Here is a 16,224-nt window from a genome sequence, read left to right as displayed (position 1 = left end):
AGGACTGCGTTAAATAGCACGTTTTATAATGTCCCGGCTTATCTGTATTGAGAAACCAAACAAGAATCTTATCACTGTCAACATAACTTAAGAACGGCATTTATAAGAAGTTAAAAATAAAACTAAATAAACTTATATAAAATTTATATAAGCCCTACTAAACTTAAATCCCTTTAATAAAGTAATAAATCACTTCAACAAACGATAGCAGTATATAACCACTGCCACCGTTTTGGTGTTGGGGAGAATCATATTTCGACCCAACGTAAGAGAGATTTTCAATCCGTTTTCCTCAGTCCGTTCTAGGTCAATGTCACCGAACACAAAGTCGCACCGCTTGAGACGCCTATTTTTATCTTTTCTTCTTTGCCCGTCGTTCACAGCAACACAAGCGAACAAAACTTCTGACCTATGCAGCCTTATGTTTGTGTTTATGACCACTCAGGGCCTCAGTTTTATATCTGTTTGCTTGCATTTTGCCTACACCGAATGATTACCACTGTACACACGCTGCTGCCTTGCCGAACATTTTCCCAACACGCTCCCATCTAAACAACACTGGCTGGTCCTAAATTAGCATAAATTTTATCCACAAGTGGAAAACATCTTCCGGCCAAACGGTCTCGAGCCGACAGATACCAACCTGCCGTCGCATAAATGATGCGAAACGAGCAAAGAAGGTGAGTTTTGATAATGGAAATGCGCCTGCTGGCGGTGTTTTCAACACTCCCTCGGAGAAATTCATTTTTTTTCATCACCATTTTCCATTACCAGTGGTAATTTCAGAGCTCTTATCAGCTTCCATAATCGGTGGAATTTTCAAATCTTTATTGATGGAAAAAATGGAACCGAAGAATGTAAATCTCTTTGCTGTTTGCTTCTTTGAGTTGAAAATCGTATTTTATTTTAAAAAAAGCCTACCATTTCGTTATGTTTCGACAGCCCGGACGGTCTGTGTTTTTCGGGTAACCATCACAAACGGAGTGATAAATCTGGAGACAATTTGTTCAGACTTTCTGTCTCGTAAACCGTTCCGTTTATCTTCTCTTTAATATTTCCTTTATTCTTTCTTTACCAGGAGCAGCGCAGTGATGAAATTCAGTTGAGTAATGATGATTTATCACTCTCTACAAAGTTCTAAGGATATCCCAACCGAGGTCGATGAACGAATAAAAACATGGACCGGTTAGAGTCCTAGCATTCTTTCATGTGGGCTTAGAACAAATTGATTTTGAGTCTATGTCAAGCTCCTGTAGGAGTTGAGGTGTCGAAGATGATAAATGGATTTCCGATCCTAACTTCATTAGGAAGTCGAACCATCTGACCCGAACGTTGCGACCAGTATCAACTTTGCTTGAAGACCCGATGGAGAAGCCTGGTGGTTTTCCCGAAAGCTGCTCAGTAACATTCCAGGAAAAGGTTATCGTGAACACCATGTCATTAGACGTATGTAGGAGAAAACATGATAAAGGCAAATTAGCGGTCCTTAAAGAATTTTAATTATACATGACCTTTTCGGTTTGGGGTGAAAATTACGGTCTGTGACGACCAAAATTTACTCTTTTTTGAAACCGTTTGCAAAAGGGTGAATTCAAAGTAGTCTTATTGTTTCATTGCTTTCCATTGTATGAAGTACTGCTCGCACTCTAAGAGAAGCTGTACTTCTTTATTAATTTCAACCAATTAGCTATTTCCATTTTCCTACAGAATTTTAGGTCAAACAGCAGGATATTAAATGAAGAACCCTACTTCCATATTCAAGTGCTGTTCTCCACGAAGCGGTGAGAGAGCTTTATCTTTAAAGACTTTTGGCCAATTTCCCTTCAAGCTGCTCTGCTTCCTCCGGAGTATATTCGACATAATGAGATGAAAAAAGTACCTTTCATTAGTGCAAAATTGGTTCTGTTATTCTTTTGTGCGTTTTCCATTGTTTTTTGTTTGTTTGCCGTGGAGTCTGAACAAGGGGAATCGATTCTTTTTCTAGAACTTTCTTAGGTGGTTGCGTTCCGGTATCAACAGGGAATGCATTAAAACAAATCGCTACCAGTAATTCTGCCGACACCGGTTGCTTCCAAAACGGGAGTTGAAGGACAATTCAGTGCTTACCGTAAGCCATGTGTAACTGCTCCAATACTTTTTGCACCGCTGAACATCTACACCGATGTCTAATGTCTCATGCAAATCGAGTAATGCACGTTCAGTATCCAATGGTACATTAGCCTACGTACCGAAGTAACTGACATAAAACAAATCGTTTGCACGTGACCTGATTTTGATAGCCCTATCATGGGCCGTCTGTGCCTTCCTGTACCAATCTGAGGGAAAAAACGACAACGTGCATAGGTAGCACCTATCGGAGTAAGTTTTCCGTGCCAGAGAAAAGGATGCACACACGCACACATACCACACAGATTGGATAGAATAAACGGTATCCCGGTTGGTGAGGTTCCGGTAGATACCTGCTCAATTTATTTCTATCAAAATAAACTTCCCCTACACCTTGGCATGAGATTGTTCACACGACTTCCATGTTGGAAACCTCAGTTTTCTTGTTAGTGGAATGAATGGAGTCAATTGCCAGTGAAAGTGAAGAAAAATGCTATTCCCTTTTTCTCGGATTAAACTTTTCGGGAAGGGAAAACTTCGTTAAACACTGCACCGATGAAATGCTTGTAATACCTAATGTATGGAGTCAATAATAGAATCAGTTCCAACACTTTTCAACTGTAGCGCCTTTTTCTTTACAGCTTTGTGTGTTAACAATAATTTAAATTTGAGCTTTGAGTTCGATCTAAATCTAAAACTACGTCAAAAGAATCGTTAAGCTGGTTGTTCAAAATGATACCACGTTATCACAATTCTCCTAGGAATATGTTTTTTGGATTTTTAATATGCTTTGTGAACTTTCAAAACGCGACCGATGTAGCCAAATCGTAACAAATGATGAAGAACACTTCTTTTCTCAAAACTTTCGCTTCAAAACAGATTATCCATGGGATCAAGTGAAAACTAACATAACAATATATACAATCTAACTCCACAGCTTTTTCGCTGTCCACTATGTGTAGATGATTTCCACATCCCGACGTCAAATAATGATGATAAGATGTCTGTTCTTTCTCTTTACGGCATGTAAAGTTATCATTTTGAACTTCCATGCTAGTTTTATTTTGGAAAACAGAGAAAAAAATAATAAAACATAAATATACAAAACCATTGATATTTCATGATTTGAAACACGTTTAGGAAGCTTTGAAACAGATCCGTACAAAAGAATATATTCTCTGGTGGGATGAAGTATACTTTTTATAATCAATATATTTCACATGACACGCGTTAGGCTCGTCTCGAGTAAAAGTTTTCTATAGATTTAATTTGTTCCGGGCGGTTTGACGTGAAATCTTTTTATGTAGAACGACAAAAAAAAATTAAAAATACGAAGACAAAATCGTTCACGAGTTAACTTCAACCTATAAGCGCAACTTAAAGAATTCCCCAAACATATCAAATGGGTCTTGTTTTAACATTCATCCGAATTTGTTTTTTTTCCAACACAACTTATTAGACTGTATAAATGTTCAGTATATTAGTTTTTGCAATTTAAATAAGAGATGTAGGATTGCAAAATAAAACAACAGTTTTTTATCGACTTCATGAATATATTGATGGTTTATCGAACCAACTAATTAGAAGACTTCAATATAAAACTGTGAAGCTCGTGAATTTTCATTCAAAATTCTTCTCTGCCTGCTCTAGAGAAAATCCTAAATATCGCTTGAAATTCCTCAGCACGTATAACCATTTACGACGACTTGCGGTATTTAATTAGGGAACCGAACAATCGGTCGGTTGTGATTGAAGAAAATTCTTTCATCTCTTCATCCCTGCTGAGCGACCTCTTGTGGGTGTGCACACATACACTGGGTAATGATTCAATTTGTTCTGCATGAGCGAAGAAAAAAATACACAAAAATGGAGTCCAGCTACCTTCCAACGAATGCGAAGGATGTGGAATGAAGTGGACAGCATATTTTACTTGCAGCAAGTTGTCGATTTCATCCGCCGGTTGCAAAGGCTCAACCGAATTCGACTACAAAAAACAACTGAAAAAGGGTGTGCTGGCAGTTTAACATTCCTTCCTGTGGGGAATTGTATTTCTAATTCGGTGCGCTTCTGAGTTTATGAAGGTTTTTGGCCTCCAACGTTATTCCCATGTCACAACAGTAAAAGTGAACGAAAATCCTTGAGACATTTAAAAAAACAACAGACACTTGTTGAAGATACTAATATAGGCATTTTAAATAATAGTCAAATTTGTGTAAGTACAACCACGTGTCTTCATTGGAAATCATTTGCCCAATGTTATTCATCGGTAGTTAATGAAAAACCAATCATCACCCAAAAAAGTCCACTAAGATTGCACAAAGCCCATTAATTTGCATGTAAGCAAGACGGAATACGAAATATCTGGTATAATCCTCCGAAAATCACAAAAAACCGATCTATTGATAACCGTCTGGCTCGGGAACACATCGATCACTGCTCGCATCATCATCTGAACTAATCAACCGTATAAAATGCCAAACACATTTTTGCTGCACCACTCGTAAAAGCGAATCGATTCATATTTTTACGAGTCTTCCATTTCGCCTTCCACTGGATTGGCAAGTTCGCTTCCTTCGGGTAGCCTGGCGGCCAACTGGCAACATCGGCACTGACCTCGTGTCCCAGCTATTGGGGTTGGGCATTTTCAGTGGCGCTTCACTATCGGTATCAATCATGTTTCCACCAGCCCGATTCCATCCACCAGCTGAGCCGCAATCATTCCGCACTCATAAGTTTTCCCGAGTTTCCGGACCGCCAGCTGGCGTGGGCACATTATCAGTCACCGAATATCATCACATCACTGTTTTGTGCCCGGAGGAAAATGAACGCCGCTATCTTCGGTTGGCGCCAGAGTCGCGAAATTCGCCGCTCAATGTCACACACTGCTTTCACGTCACAGATTTTTCCACCTTCCACGCGGATCCCCACGGCCATTAGCATACACCCCGCATTGTCGAGAGCCAGGAAGGCGGACCCCCCGGAATGCTATGCTGTAGCAAGATGCGCGCTTACATGCTCGTAAAATGTTTTACTGTTTGCGAGTGGAGCGAACACGAAGAGAACGCACGAATGGGACCACGTTTCGAGCACGACTGACACGATGCGGCACTGGCAGATGCCTTCTTATATCGACCTCATCCGGGACGCTTCGTGTCACCCAGGAGCGAGAGGCGCTATACGGAGATAGTATCGTGTACTCAGCGCCAGTCCCGTGCTGTCCCGGGGAACCTTCACCATGCGTCTCCACCACGGGCAGAGGATGGTTGGGGAAATTCGTTAATTGGACAAGCATTTTTACAATTAGTCCGTTGGCACGAGCCCGATTAAGGTTGTGTTTTACTTGCAGAGTGAAATTGACCTGACGTATTTCAGCTGTCGGTAGCTGGTGTTTTCAGAGAGTATTTTATTTCTTTACCAGCAGTCGAAATTGTTTCTTATGTTTACTCTACGGATCTTTATGGAGTTACCCCAGAATTTACAAAAGTGGCATATTTTTTTAGTATAAATTTACAGGAATAATTTACAATCGGTTCCATCAGTAGCAGCATGCCTCAGAACACCAGCGTTGTTGTGGGACTAAATTGCTTTGCATCAAAAATACTACAAACACAACGCTGGTGCCCCAAACAGATGACAACCATAATTGTCCTCTTTATTGGCAACAAAAGTGGTTCGACAAATTAACCGAAATCATCAATCATAACGATGATTACCGTCCTCAACGCACGCGGTCGATCCATCTGCGACCGCTGGAAGAGGTCACAAGGCGCGATATCAAACGGTTTGCCATAGCATACGCCACCCTGTATGAGCAAACACTTTCAACATCCGTCGCGTGTCTACAACGGGAGAATTCACGAAGCACGCAGCTCTCGCCATATTTTCTTAGTGGCCGGTGAGCGACTGTATACACTCACGGGCATGATGGGTGCGGATCCAAGGCGTCTGTGGCGCTTCGGCGTTCAACACGTGCGCTGTTCGGGATGAATAATAAATGTTGATTTTTTAATTTCTAACTAATAACTGGATTATCGCTTGTGTTTTTAACGATAACGGTAAAACGACTAAATACTGCTGTTCTTAGGCTCACATTTAGTTACACTCATCTATCAAGGGTTTACTAGGGTTTGTCTTGTAGCTCGAACTTATAGTTCGTATTCTCTTATGCGGGAGACATCCTGAAACTCGGAGTTATTACAACAAACAGCTGTTAGCAAAACAACATTATCTTCCCATAAAATGTTCGTCACTTTTACATTCCTCCTTGAAGAAACTCGATAAGATAAACATAAACATTTTTTTGTGGAATTAACAACTTTTGCTTTATTCATGTTTTGAATCATTAGATTGTTTCAACCTACTTTCAAATATTACAATTTCACTACAGTCATTTTTTTCCCCTCTGTTTTGATGCGCAGGCAACTGCCAAGCATATTCGTTTAAAACACGAGCCGTATCGTTCCGCACCACCGCACCAAGATCACCCCAGACTAAACCGGAACGCTTGAAGAAATTTAACATCGTTAACTATCAATTGGCGTTCACTGACCAGCGCAACATACGTCTTCCGCGGGCCATTGGCACCCGGCTCCGTATCACATCCGCGTCAGTCGCGGTACGATAAGAAAGTAGGCATGCATATTGCGCCGAACCCACGGCGCCGATCTGCCTGCGACCGGCTCTTTTTACATTCGAAAAACAAACAATTTTAGAACTTATAACATACGGTTCAGAAAAACATACAAACACATTTGCTTCTAACTGGATCGGAAGAAGCATAGTAAAAACGGTAACAAAACAAATAACAACGATGTCACGGTCGCTCTGGAGCATCCCGCTTTGGCGTTTTCCACTTTCAAAAAATCATACAACGGTTTGTAGTACTCCAGCAGTGCGTCGGTGCGTAGTTCAGTCTCGCCAGTCATCGCCTTCAGGGCCTGCGACCAATGCACGGACCGTCCGAGGGACAATCCTGCTCGCAATAGATCACCAGCGCTACGTGACCCATCGATATCGCACTTGTGCAGTGGCTTTTCCGGATCATTCGGATCGTACTGGTCGGCGGCCAAGCAGAGCGCCTTATGCAGCTGCAAGTCTAGAATGTGCGCAATAAAGTACGACACATACTGGCTATCGAACGGGATGTGATACTTTGCACCGGGATCGAAGTCATCGCCGTCCCGCTCGACCGGTGCGGACACCTTCTGGTACTCCTCGCGCAGCTCCCACCATCGCTCGTTCCAGCGCGAATAGTCCACCTTGCCGGCAAAGATCTCCCAGCGCCACATGTCGATCAGCAACCCGAAGGGTAGGAACGCAACGCGATCCAGTGCCTTCTGATACAGCGCATTGATGTTCTCCTCGTACGTATCGTCATAGCCCTGCAGCAGTCCAATCTTCTCGAAATGTTTCGGCGTGGCCACGGACAGCGAAATCGTATCTCCCACGGCCTCATGGAAGCCTGGATTGGCGCCGCTGCGTAGCGTCACCGGTTGGTCCTTGTACAGGATGTAGTAGTTGATGTGACCCATCTCGTGGTGAATCGTCACAAAGTCCTCCATGTTCATACGCGTGCACATCTTGATGCGGAAATCCTGCCGGTCGCAAAAGTCCCAGGCCGAAGCGTGGCACGTCACCACCCTGCCGTCTGTGGGCTTTTCGATCATCGCTCCGCGGGCCACATCGTAGCTCATACTGTTGTCCGGCAGTCCGAGTCCCACGTAAAAATCGTTGGCAATCTCAAACAATTGTCGCGCGGTATAATTTTTCGCCTTCAGCGTGTCCGTAATGTCCAGCTCGACCGTGTTGGCGAACGGTTTCGTGCGATCGTACAGATTCACCCACGATTGTGCCCACATATTGCCTAGCAGATGGGCTGGAATGGTGTCCTTCTTCCCGGCGTGCTCCTCCATCCGGTCACCGTAGATGGCCTTCAGCTGGCGACGAACGTACGCGTGTAGCTCACCGTAGAACGGTTGCAGTTCACTCCACAAGCGCTTCATTCCGTCCACGAAGTCTTCCTGCTCGAATGCACCCCGCCAAAGTTCACCCATGTCATCGTATCCGCCCAGTTTGGCAGCCCGATTCATGATTTCCACGTAGTCGCTATAGTCGCGCTTCATCTGTCGTCCGGTATTGTGGCGCCATTCCTGCCACGTGTACAAGAGCTCGTCGTAGTTTTCCGATTTGGCCATCACTTCGTACAACTCGGGATCCAACGAAAGGGCACCGCTCGTCTTACATGTCTGGTCAGTGAAGGGACATATTTTGGCACTGCTGTAAGTGTTTTGCATTCGTCCCAGTGCGTAATGAAGCTGCAATAAATAATATCCAAATTCGTCAATTCTTATCGAGGCAACTCATTGATATAACTCTACTTACCTTCGATAGGTCCTCCTGAGGTAGCTTGTTGACGGAAATTTCCGTCAGGAACTGTAGCTGGCGGCTTACCATCGGATCGGAAAACATCGTCGGATCAACGTCCGCGAAGAAACGGTTGTAGTTGTCCAGCACAAACTGCGTGTTGGCGTTCATAACCTCCGTCAGCTCCTGTTGCAGCTGCGGATTACCGACGTCCACCTGCGTGGCGTACTGTGCCTTCACCTGCGCATTGCAAGCCAACGAGTACTGTTCACTGTACCGTTCGACGATCTGCTCCATTTCGGCGGCCTTAAATTTGCGGTTTTCTTCCTTCAAAAACTGATACAACGGCTCGAAGTACTCCAGCAGGGCCTTTCCGCTGATGTCCCGTTCGCCGGTAAGTTTTTCCAGCGCCTCCTGCCAATCTTCGCTGTAGCCAAGGGACAGACCTTCGCGTAGTTTTTCACCGGCCGCTTTGCTATTGTAGAAGTCGCACTTGTGTAGCGGTTGGCTCGATTCGTTCGTCGGATCGTACTGCCCGGCTTCCACGCACAGCGACCGGTAGAACTGAAACTCAAGGATGTGCGCCAAAAAGTACGCAATGTACTGCGAGCTGGCTGGAATGTGGTACTTTGCGCCGGGATCGAAATCATCTTCGGTACGCTCGACCGGTGCATATACTTTCTGGTATTTTTCGCGCAACTTCCACCAGTGCGCATTCCACTGGCTTTCGTTTACCGCTCCGCTGAACACGTCCCAACGCCACATGTCTATTAGGTAACCGAACGGAAGGAACGCTACCCGCTCCAGTGCCATCTCGAACAGTGCATTAATGTTGTCCGCTTGGCTATCGGCGTACTCGTCTAGTAGGCCTACCTTTCGCAGATGGTTCGGAGTAGAAACCGACAATGCGATCGTGTCACCTACGGCTTCATGGAAGGCAGGTGTCGCCCCGGTGCGGAACAGGTACGGTTGTTCCTTGTACAGGAGATAGTACATGATGTGGCCCATCTCGTGGTGAACGGTGACAAAGTCTTCCATGTTCACGCTCGTGCACATCTTAATACGAAAATCTTCACCATCGCAAAAGTCCCAGGCCGACGCGTGGCAGACAATCTTCTGCGGTGGCTTCTCGATAACCGCCTTCGGACCGTAACTCATGGCACTACTCGGCAGCCCCAAGCTCTGGTAGAACTCATCTGACATCTCGAACATCTTGGTGGCGTTGTATCCCAACTCCTTCATTTTTGCCGTCACATCGACCAAACTCGCGTTCGGGAAGGGTTTCAAGCGATCGTACAGATTCACCCACGATTGCGCCCACATATTGCCGAGAAGATGCGCCGGTATCATGGGGTTGTCCTCATCCATCCGGTCGCCGTACAGTTCGAACAACCGGTAGCGCACATACGTGTGCAGTTCATCGTACAGTGGCTCGACCTCGGACCAGAGACGCTCGAGCGTTTCCCGCAGATGCGAATCGTCGTACTTCGACCGCCACAACGACCCATAGTCATCGTATCCGTTCATCCGGGCTGCCTCGTTAACCAGCTCCACGTAATCGTTGTAGTCCGAGCGCATCTTCCTTCCAGACTCGTCGCGCCAGCTACGCCACGCATACACTAACTCGTCGTAATCGGTCGATTCGGCCAGCACCTGATCCAACTCCGGATCCAGTGTCCATTTCGAATCGGAAGAACCACACTGCTGGTTGTTGTATGGGCACACTTCCGCCAGCTGATAGGCTGTGTCCATCTTGTGCATCACACGATTCAAGGTGGCCAACTTTTCGGCGGGCAAAGCGGCCGTATCTAGATCCTTAAGCAACCGCAGCTGTTTGCGCACCTTTTCACTCTGGTAGCTCTCCACGTTGGCCGCTTTGAAGTACTGTTCGTAATAGTCGTTGCGGAATTTCGCAAACTCAAGCGACACATTGTTCTGAAACGAAATCGATTTCATCTCACATTAGTTCTTCGCATGGAGATACAGAAGGTTGAAGAAAATTTATTTTTCATACTAACCTGAATTTCTTGTAGCTCAATGTTTTCCGAATCGGTAGCTACATTCCACTCGGCGATAACGTTACGATTACAATGATCTCGAACATCCTGGTCGTACTGCTCCAAAGCGGCCAGCATTTCCTCTTCCGTTAGCTCATCGCGCTGCACTACCACCTGTGGTAGGGACAGGGTCGTCCTGACACAGCAGACGACGCACACAAACAGTAGGAACACGAAACCCTAGTAAACATCGATTGCGAAGGGAAGATAAAATCAGTTAGCCACAGCCTATGATAACGAACTTTCAAAATACTGCGGAGACTGATGAATTTACTCTTATTGGCTTTACAGCGGTACATCGTTTACATGCTTCTACAAGTGTAATTTTACCAATTAACCATCAAGTTTACATTAACCATCAAAATTCAAGAAAATATTGTCGTTACTCTACCTGTTGCCACAAATAAAGATAACATTCTGAGATAACGAACAATAACTCAACCATGACAGGAATAATCCTATGATGTTTTACAATGTGTCATAACGTAATTTACTACAGGCTTTTGAATAGATTGCAGAGGTTTTATCAGTTGTACGGTTGTCGTAAGCTATTGCAATTATATTATTCTCGTTCCGAAATAAACAACACAGGCAAAATACAGGCATTCCCGAAATTGACGTTACAAACATTTATATACTTTATAGTTAGATATTAAGTAGCAAATTGGATTGCTATTAATACGGTTATCATAAACACAGAATTCGTAGTTTTTTACACTTTTTGCAACATGTTAGTTTTTTAAACTTTTACTTAAATGTAATTCTAATATTGGAATGAATCGTGATATTCAATCTAATTATTCGGTCTTCGATAAAGCATGTCAGACCCGTAAACCGACGTCAATCGCGATCGAAGGTCAAAATGTATCTACACGCCTATGCTATTAAAGTTCTTCTCCCCCAAAAGCGATGAATTTGCAATATTCGTCCATCTTGTTTGCCACTTTCGAGCCCCACGTGTTCCTCGCGGTGGCAGCATGATGGGGCAGATCAGCGAACGCTCCGGCACAAATATTCCACTCACGGAAGATCCATCGATCGTTCATCGCCAATTGTCCAATGCGCATGCCCTTAGTCCTACCACCTAGCAAGCGGCATATGCGTGCACGTACTTACCTTCATTTTGTGAACCTCTAGCCGTACTTGGTTAGCCCGCGTGAGGGCCTCACGTTTAACTTAGCCACACTCGTTTTCGGTATCGTAGATATACGCAATATTCACGTTGTTAAGTAATTGCAACAACACTTTACACTTTTACTTGAACGTTAGACCTTTTTTTCTAAATCACATAACATTTCGATGCTGTTGCAACAAATAACTCCAGTGGCTTTCTTGGGTGCCAAAGGTTAGTTCTGCCAAGCTTGGTTTTTTGGCAGAAGCAAAACTACGTTTGCTCGCTCTTCTCGGCTCAGCACCGCACGATTAACTGTCGCAGAACTTGCCACTCGTGGTACTAATATTGCTCGGACCCGTTCGAAGTGTTGTACTCGATCACTTCAGCCACTTGGCACCCGCACCGTTTCGGACAATAGCTTTGCAATGAAGGCACTTTAATACTCGAAACGTTCGAAGACCGGGGATTACAGTCGCTGCCAATTGCCCCAACGACCAAATCCACACTGGTGGCTTACACTCACACTCTCCATTTCGTTCAAGCGTGGAGCTATCCTTCTCTTGCAGCGTTGCTCGTCTCCATCACGCAGCTTTACAAGCGCACTTTGTATGCATCACCATCGTTCACTATAGCCCGGTACTACGACCACTACTAGCACAAGTGCTACTACTACTATTACTGCTACTAGTAATACTTTTACTATACACTTAGCTTATCGGGACGTGTTATCATGAGCCGGGTCTCATCTGTGCTGCTACTCTTCGAACGTACAATAGCCGTTACTAATTGCCAGTTAATCGGATCCTCCCATCGAGTATCGTCGAGAATCACTCCAAACGCGGTACAGATTAAGGCAGGTGTAATGCCGGTTTGTCGCTAACGACTGCCCTGGTTAATCCACCGAAAACCCGAAACCGTTTCGAAAAAATAAAACTCACCCACGAAAAATGTATTTCACACACAATTGATTATATTTACACACCCTACATATCTACATAGCCGTCATCCTAATCTACCGAATGCGCCATCCGTTATATATCACAGTTTGCAGTGTACCAGGGCTGCTGGTGTTGTCATGTTATCGTCCTCGAAGGCAGCGTTCACAACGTCGACCACAAAGGCAGCCGGCTTCTCTTTCGCGATCATACGGCCACCGTTGATCTCGCCACTTTCGCCCAATTGGAGGTACTTGTCTTGCTCGTCGCGCTTTTCTTCCGCAAGCTCACGAGCTTCGCGCTTGTGCACGCCATACATCCACCTGCAATGTGCGTAGAAAAAACAATTCGCATCGTCATAGCAGCTATACCGCCGTAGGCTATGGTTACCATGGGTACTTACAAGAAAATCACAACAGCCGGCGCAGTAAGAGCACCGCCGAGCAGGAAAAATGCACCGGGCAGCACGTTGATCGTCAGTGAGTACACGGTAGTATACATTGGGGCGTAAACGAGCGGCATCAGGGCTTCGGCGACGCCGAACAGTGAGTTTACCTTGCCCAGCTCGTCGCTAGCGACAAGCTTCGAGGCGATCGATCGCATCGATATGAAGGAGGTACCGTTCAACATTTCAATGACCGGCCCTTCAAGTGGGAGGAAGGAATAATTGAAAGAGATAAAGTTCATCCATACGATCGATATAAAATAGAGAAATGAAAAGAATTTTCCCATTCGAAGAATGGCCCTTACCTAGATACAACTGCCAAGTAGTGACGGCGAATGCATACACAAAGCTGGACAGTATCTTGGACATGCAGGACATAACGCCAATCAGTGCGTCGTCTATTTTAAGCAGATGCGAAAACACACCTACAGAGAACACGGTGCCAATCAGTCCCGTCAGCATGCCGTACGTGGAGAAGAAGCTAAACTCCACCTCACTCCAGTTGAAGCGGTAGCGTGTGAAGAGATAAATTACCGCCATTTCTCCTGCAAAAGCAAGACACCAGACACAATTGTGGCGGTTTAGTAAATGTAAATAGACGCATGCTGTATGGCCGGGCGGCATAAACACTGTCAACACTCCACTATTTGTAGGCCTTGAACTCCGCGTCCGGGCACCCTCTCCCGTGCATCCCCCGTTCGGTGACTCGTTCGGCTAATCAAAGCTAATTCCTAGCTTCCGTACGTGCAAGGGAACAAGGGCACATTTCGGTTCGTTTCGTATATGTACTCACCGTGCAACGGGCCGATCACAACCATGACCACGATCATGAGCATTATCACGCGCAGCCGGCGCTGTCGTGCGCCGACTTTGAACGCCACCCGGAACGTCTCCAGCACGTGCTCGCGATCGAAAAAGTCGGCCAGCAGCCCCCGTTCCTTCGCCAGCAGTCGCTCCTTCTCGTTGATAATGTTCACCTCCTTCACGACGAATGCGCCGTAGAAGAATGCGAGCAGGTACAGGCTGGCCGAGATGGAAAACACACCGTAGAATCCGATTTGTCTGCAAGAGAAAACCAAGGTTGTAGCGGACCAAGTTGTTGCCGCAAGTCACGAGGTGGTAGCACTCACTTTAAAAGGATCCCACTGAAGGCCATTCCGATGGGGACACCGAGCGAGAAGCACAGGTTCACGATGCCGATGCGCAGCGTGCGCTCCTCAACCGTGGTCACGTCTGCGATGTAGCTGAAGACGCCCATAAACATCGTAAACCAGCCACCGGTCAGGGCAGGAAATAGCGCCTCGGTGATACCGGCCACCTCCATCGGTACCGACTCGAAGTACGTGCACAGAATCAGCCCGATCGCCGTCATAAACTCACCGATGATCGGTATCAGCATGCACGGTTTCCGGCGACCGTGACGATCGCTCCACGAACCCCAGAACAGTATGAGCATGCAGGGCAGGGCGCTCTGCAAAACCGTCTTCCAGCCGGCCATCCGGGCTACGAGATGCTGCACCATCTCTTCCTCGCTGTAACACAGATAACAGAAAACGGTCAACACCAATCGAGATGGACGGAGGACGCGTTTCGCTGCTCACTGCGTATAGTTGGCCGTGTCACGGCGTGTAAGGGCATCACAGATCTCGTCTCCATACGCCAGATTCACCCGGCAAGCCTTCTCCAGGTTTAGATTTTGAGTTGCTAGCCCAGCCAGCACGCTCGGCATGATATAACATGCCAGCATGGGCTCGACGGTTATGTTGCGCTTAAAGTAAAGATACTTGTCCCGCAGCGTGGATGGTTTCTTTTTTTCTTCCTTCAGCTCGATCGCACCCTTTTCGTGACCATTTGGTGGCTTTGGATCTCTCATTGTGATGCAATGTTTTTCTGTGAAAGAGAAAAGGTCGTTAAAACAGTAAAGTCGCGTTCTTGCCCGAGCTAGCTGGATTTCTTCTACCAATCATTGTTTGACATTGACACAGAATAAGAATGAAAACTACCATGCATGAAAGGCTACAGCTCCACATTACGATCGCGTTCGATAGACTGTGGAAAATCAATTTTCTTCCAGTTCTTTACGTCACTGTGTGGAAACTTCAGTTTCTTTGCGTCACTTTGTGGAAACGTTAAAGAAACAAAATCGGTTTCACCTCATTGCAGTTTAGTGTCATTCTTTTCTACAACTGCTTGTAATGCTAAGATCGGATCTCGGACACGGTTCGGAATCAAATGATCCTCACTCCAGCACCACGATGGTCCTACACCAGCCAAATTATATAATTCATACCTCCTCATATTCAAACCTCTTTATCATTAGTCAGACACACATAAGCAAAAAGTGTGCCAAATAGACGAGTTTTGCTAGCTCATCCCATATTTGATGGGTTGATATTTGTTTTGTTTGGTGTAGCTTAGAGCTGCTTTAAGCCATGGGCTATTTTTCGCATCTGCAGTTTTTGGGTCAACGGTACAAAAACACTCCACCTCATTTCAAGAGAAAAAGAAGGTCTCCAAGTTAACCTATCATGAATTCCACTTTCGCTATCACTTGAAATTTTGTGCACAAAAATACAATCAAATTGTCTTCCAATTCCAAGGCAATTGGCAGTACCCACCGTTCGGGTGTGCGTAGTAAACAAAAAAGAACAAACAATGAAAATAGCCAGACGTGTAAATAGGACATATGGACTTCCGGAGCCTTGAGAAAGAAGTAGACCGCTTCTCATTGTTCTTTAGGAACATGGAGCACGTTTCTTTGGACTAAAATGTTTAGAATTTAATTTACCGATTAGCAAGAAATTATAGAGGAAATATTTCACTATGGTAAGAGTACAAATCTACAATCAAATTACTAACACCTGAATACGAGTAAACACAAAAATGTATCGGCTAAGGTCCCAATTCCGGAAGCTGTCGGTAAAACGGTAATGCCGGGAAGTATTTTATTTAATGATAAAATTACCCCCTTATGGAAAAAGAGCCCCCTAGCTGACAAAAAGTAAATTTCCCACACATGTTTTGTTCATTTTCTTAGTATTAATTATACAGAATGGTGACATCTTTTCCGGGTTTATTTATGATGGCACATCAAGCAAAAAATTAAACCAACATGCTTTGTGTGTAGGAAGTGGTTATGAAGCTCACGCCAGCATATTAAAATTATAGTTTGTCGGCTACTGCATTCTATTCCACACACGTCTC

At 45.2% G+C, this 16,224-nt stretch overlaps 2 protein-coding genes across 2 annotated transcripts; both read right to left on the bottom strand.

Moving 5' to 3' along the window:
• Positions 1 to 6,407: 6,407 nt before the first annotated feature.
• Positions 6,408 to 12,089, bottom strand: LOC131271645 (angiotensin-converting enzyme-like). Its single transcript, XM_058273140.1, has 4 exons — positions 11,643 to 12,089; positions 10,488 to 10,706; positions 8,488 to 10,404; positions 6,408 to 8,420 (listed from the first exon to the last, which is right to left on the bottom strand). The coding sequence occupies exons 1-4, from the start codon at positions 11,646 to 11,648 to the stop codon at positions 6,864 to 6,866; spliced, it is 3,699 nt and encodes a 1,232-aa protein (XP_058129123.1). The 5' UTR covers positions 11,649 to 12,089; the 3' UTR covers positions 6,408 to 6,863.
• A 553-nt stretch (positions 12,090 to 12,642) lies between these two features.
• LOC131258635 (lysosomal proton-coupled steroid conjugate and bile acid symporter SLC46A3) lies at positions 12,643 to 14,893 on the bottom strand. The gene is made up of 6 exons (XM_058259990.1): positions 14,622 to 14,893; positions 14,151 to 14,552; positions 13,814 to 14,082; positions 13,326 to 13,565; positions 12,979 to 13,219; positions 12,643 to 12,898 (listed from the first exon to the last, which is right to left on the bottom strand). Exons 1-6 carry the CDS (start codon positions 14,891 to 14,893, stop codon positions 12,679 to 12,681), a joined length of 1,644 nt encoding a protein of 547 aa, XP_058115973.1. The 3' UTR covers positions 12,643 to 12,678.
• Between the last annotated feature and the right edge of the window lie 1,331 nt (positions 14,894 to 16,224).

The sequence above is a fragment of the Anopheles coustani genome, chromosome 3 (genome assembly GCF_943734705.1).
Source record: "Anopheles coustani chromosome 3, idAnoCousDA_361_x.2, whole genome shotgun sequence".
NCBI classification, from domain to species: domain Eukaryota; kingdom Metazoa; phylum Arthropoda; class Insecta; order Diptera; family Culicidae; genus Anopheles; species Anopheles coustani.
Note: the sequence above shows the minus strand (reverse complement) of the source record. Positions and strands in the feature narration are given on the sequence as shown.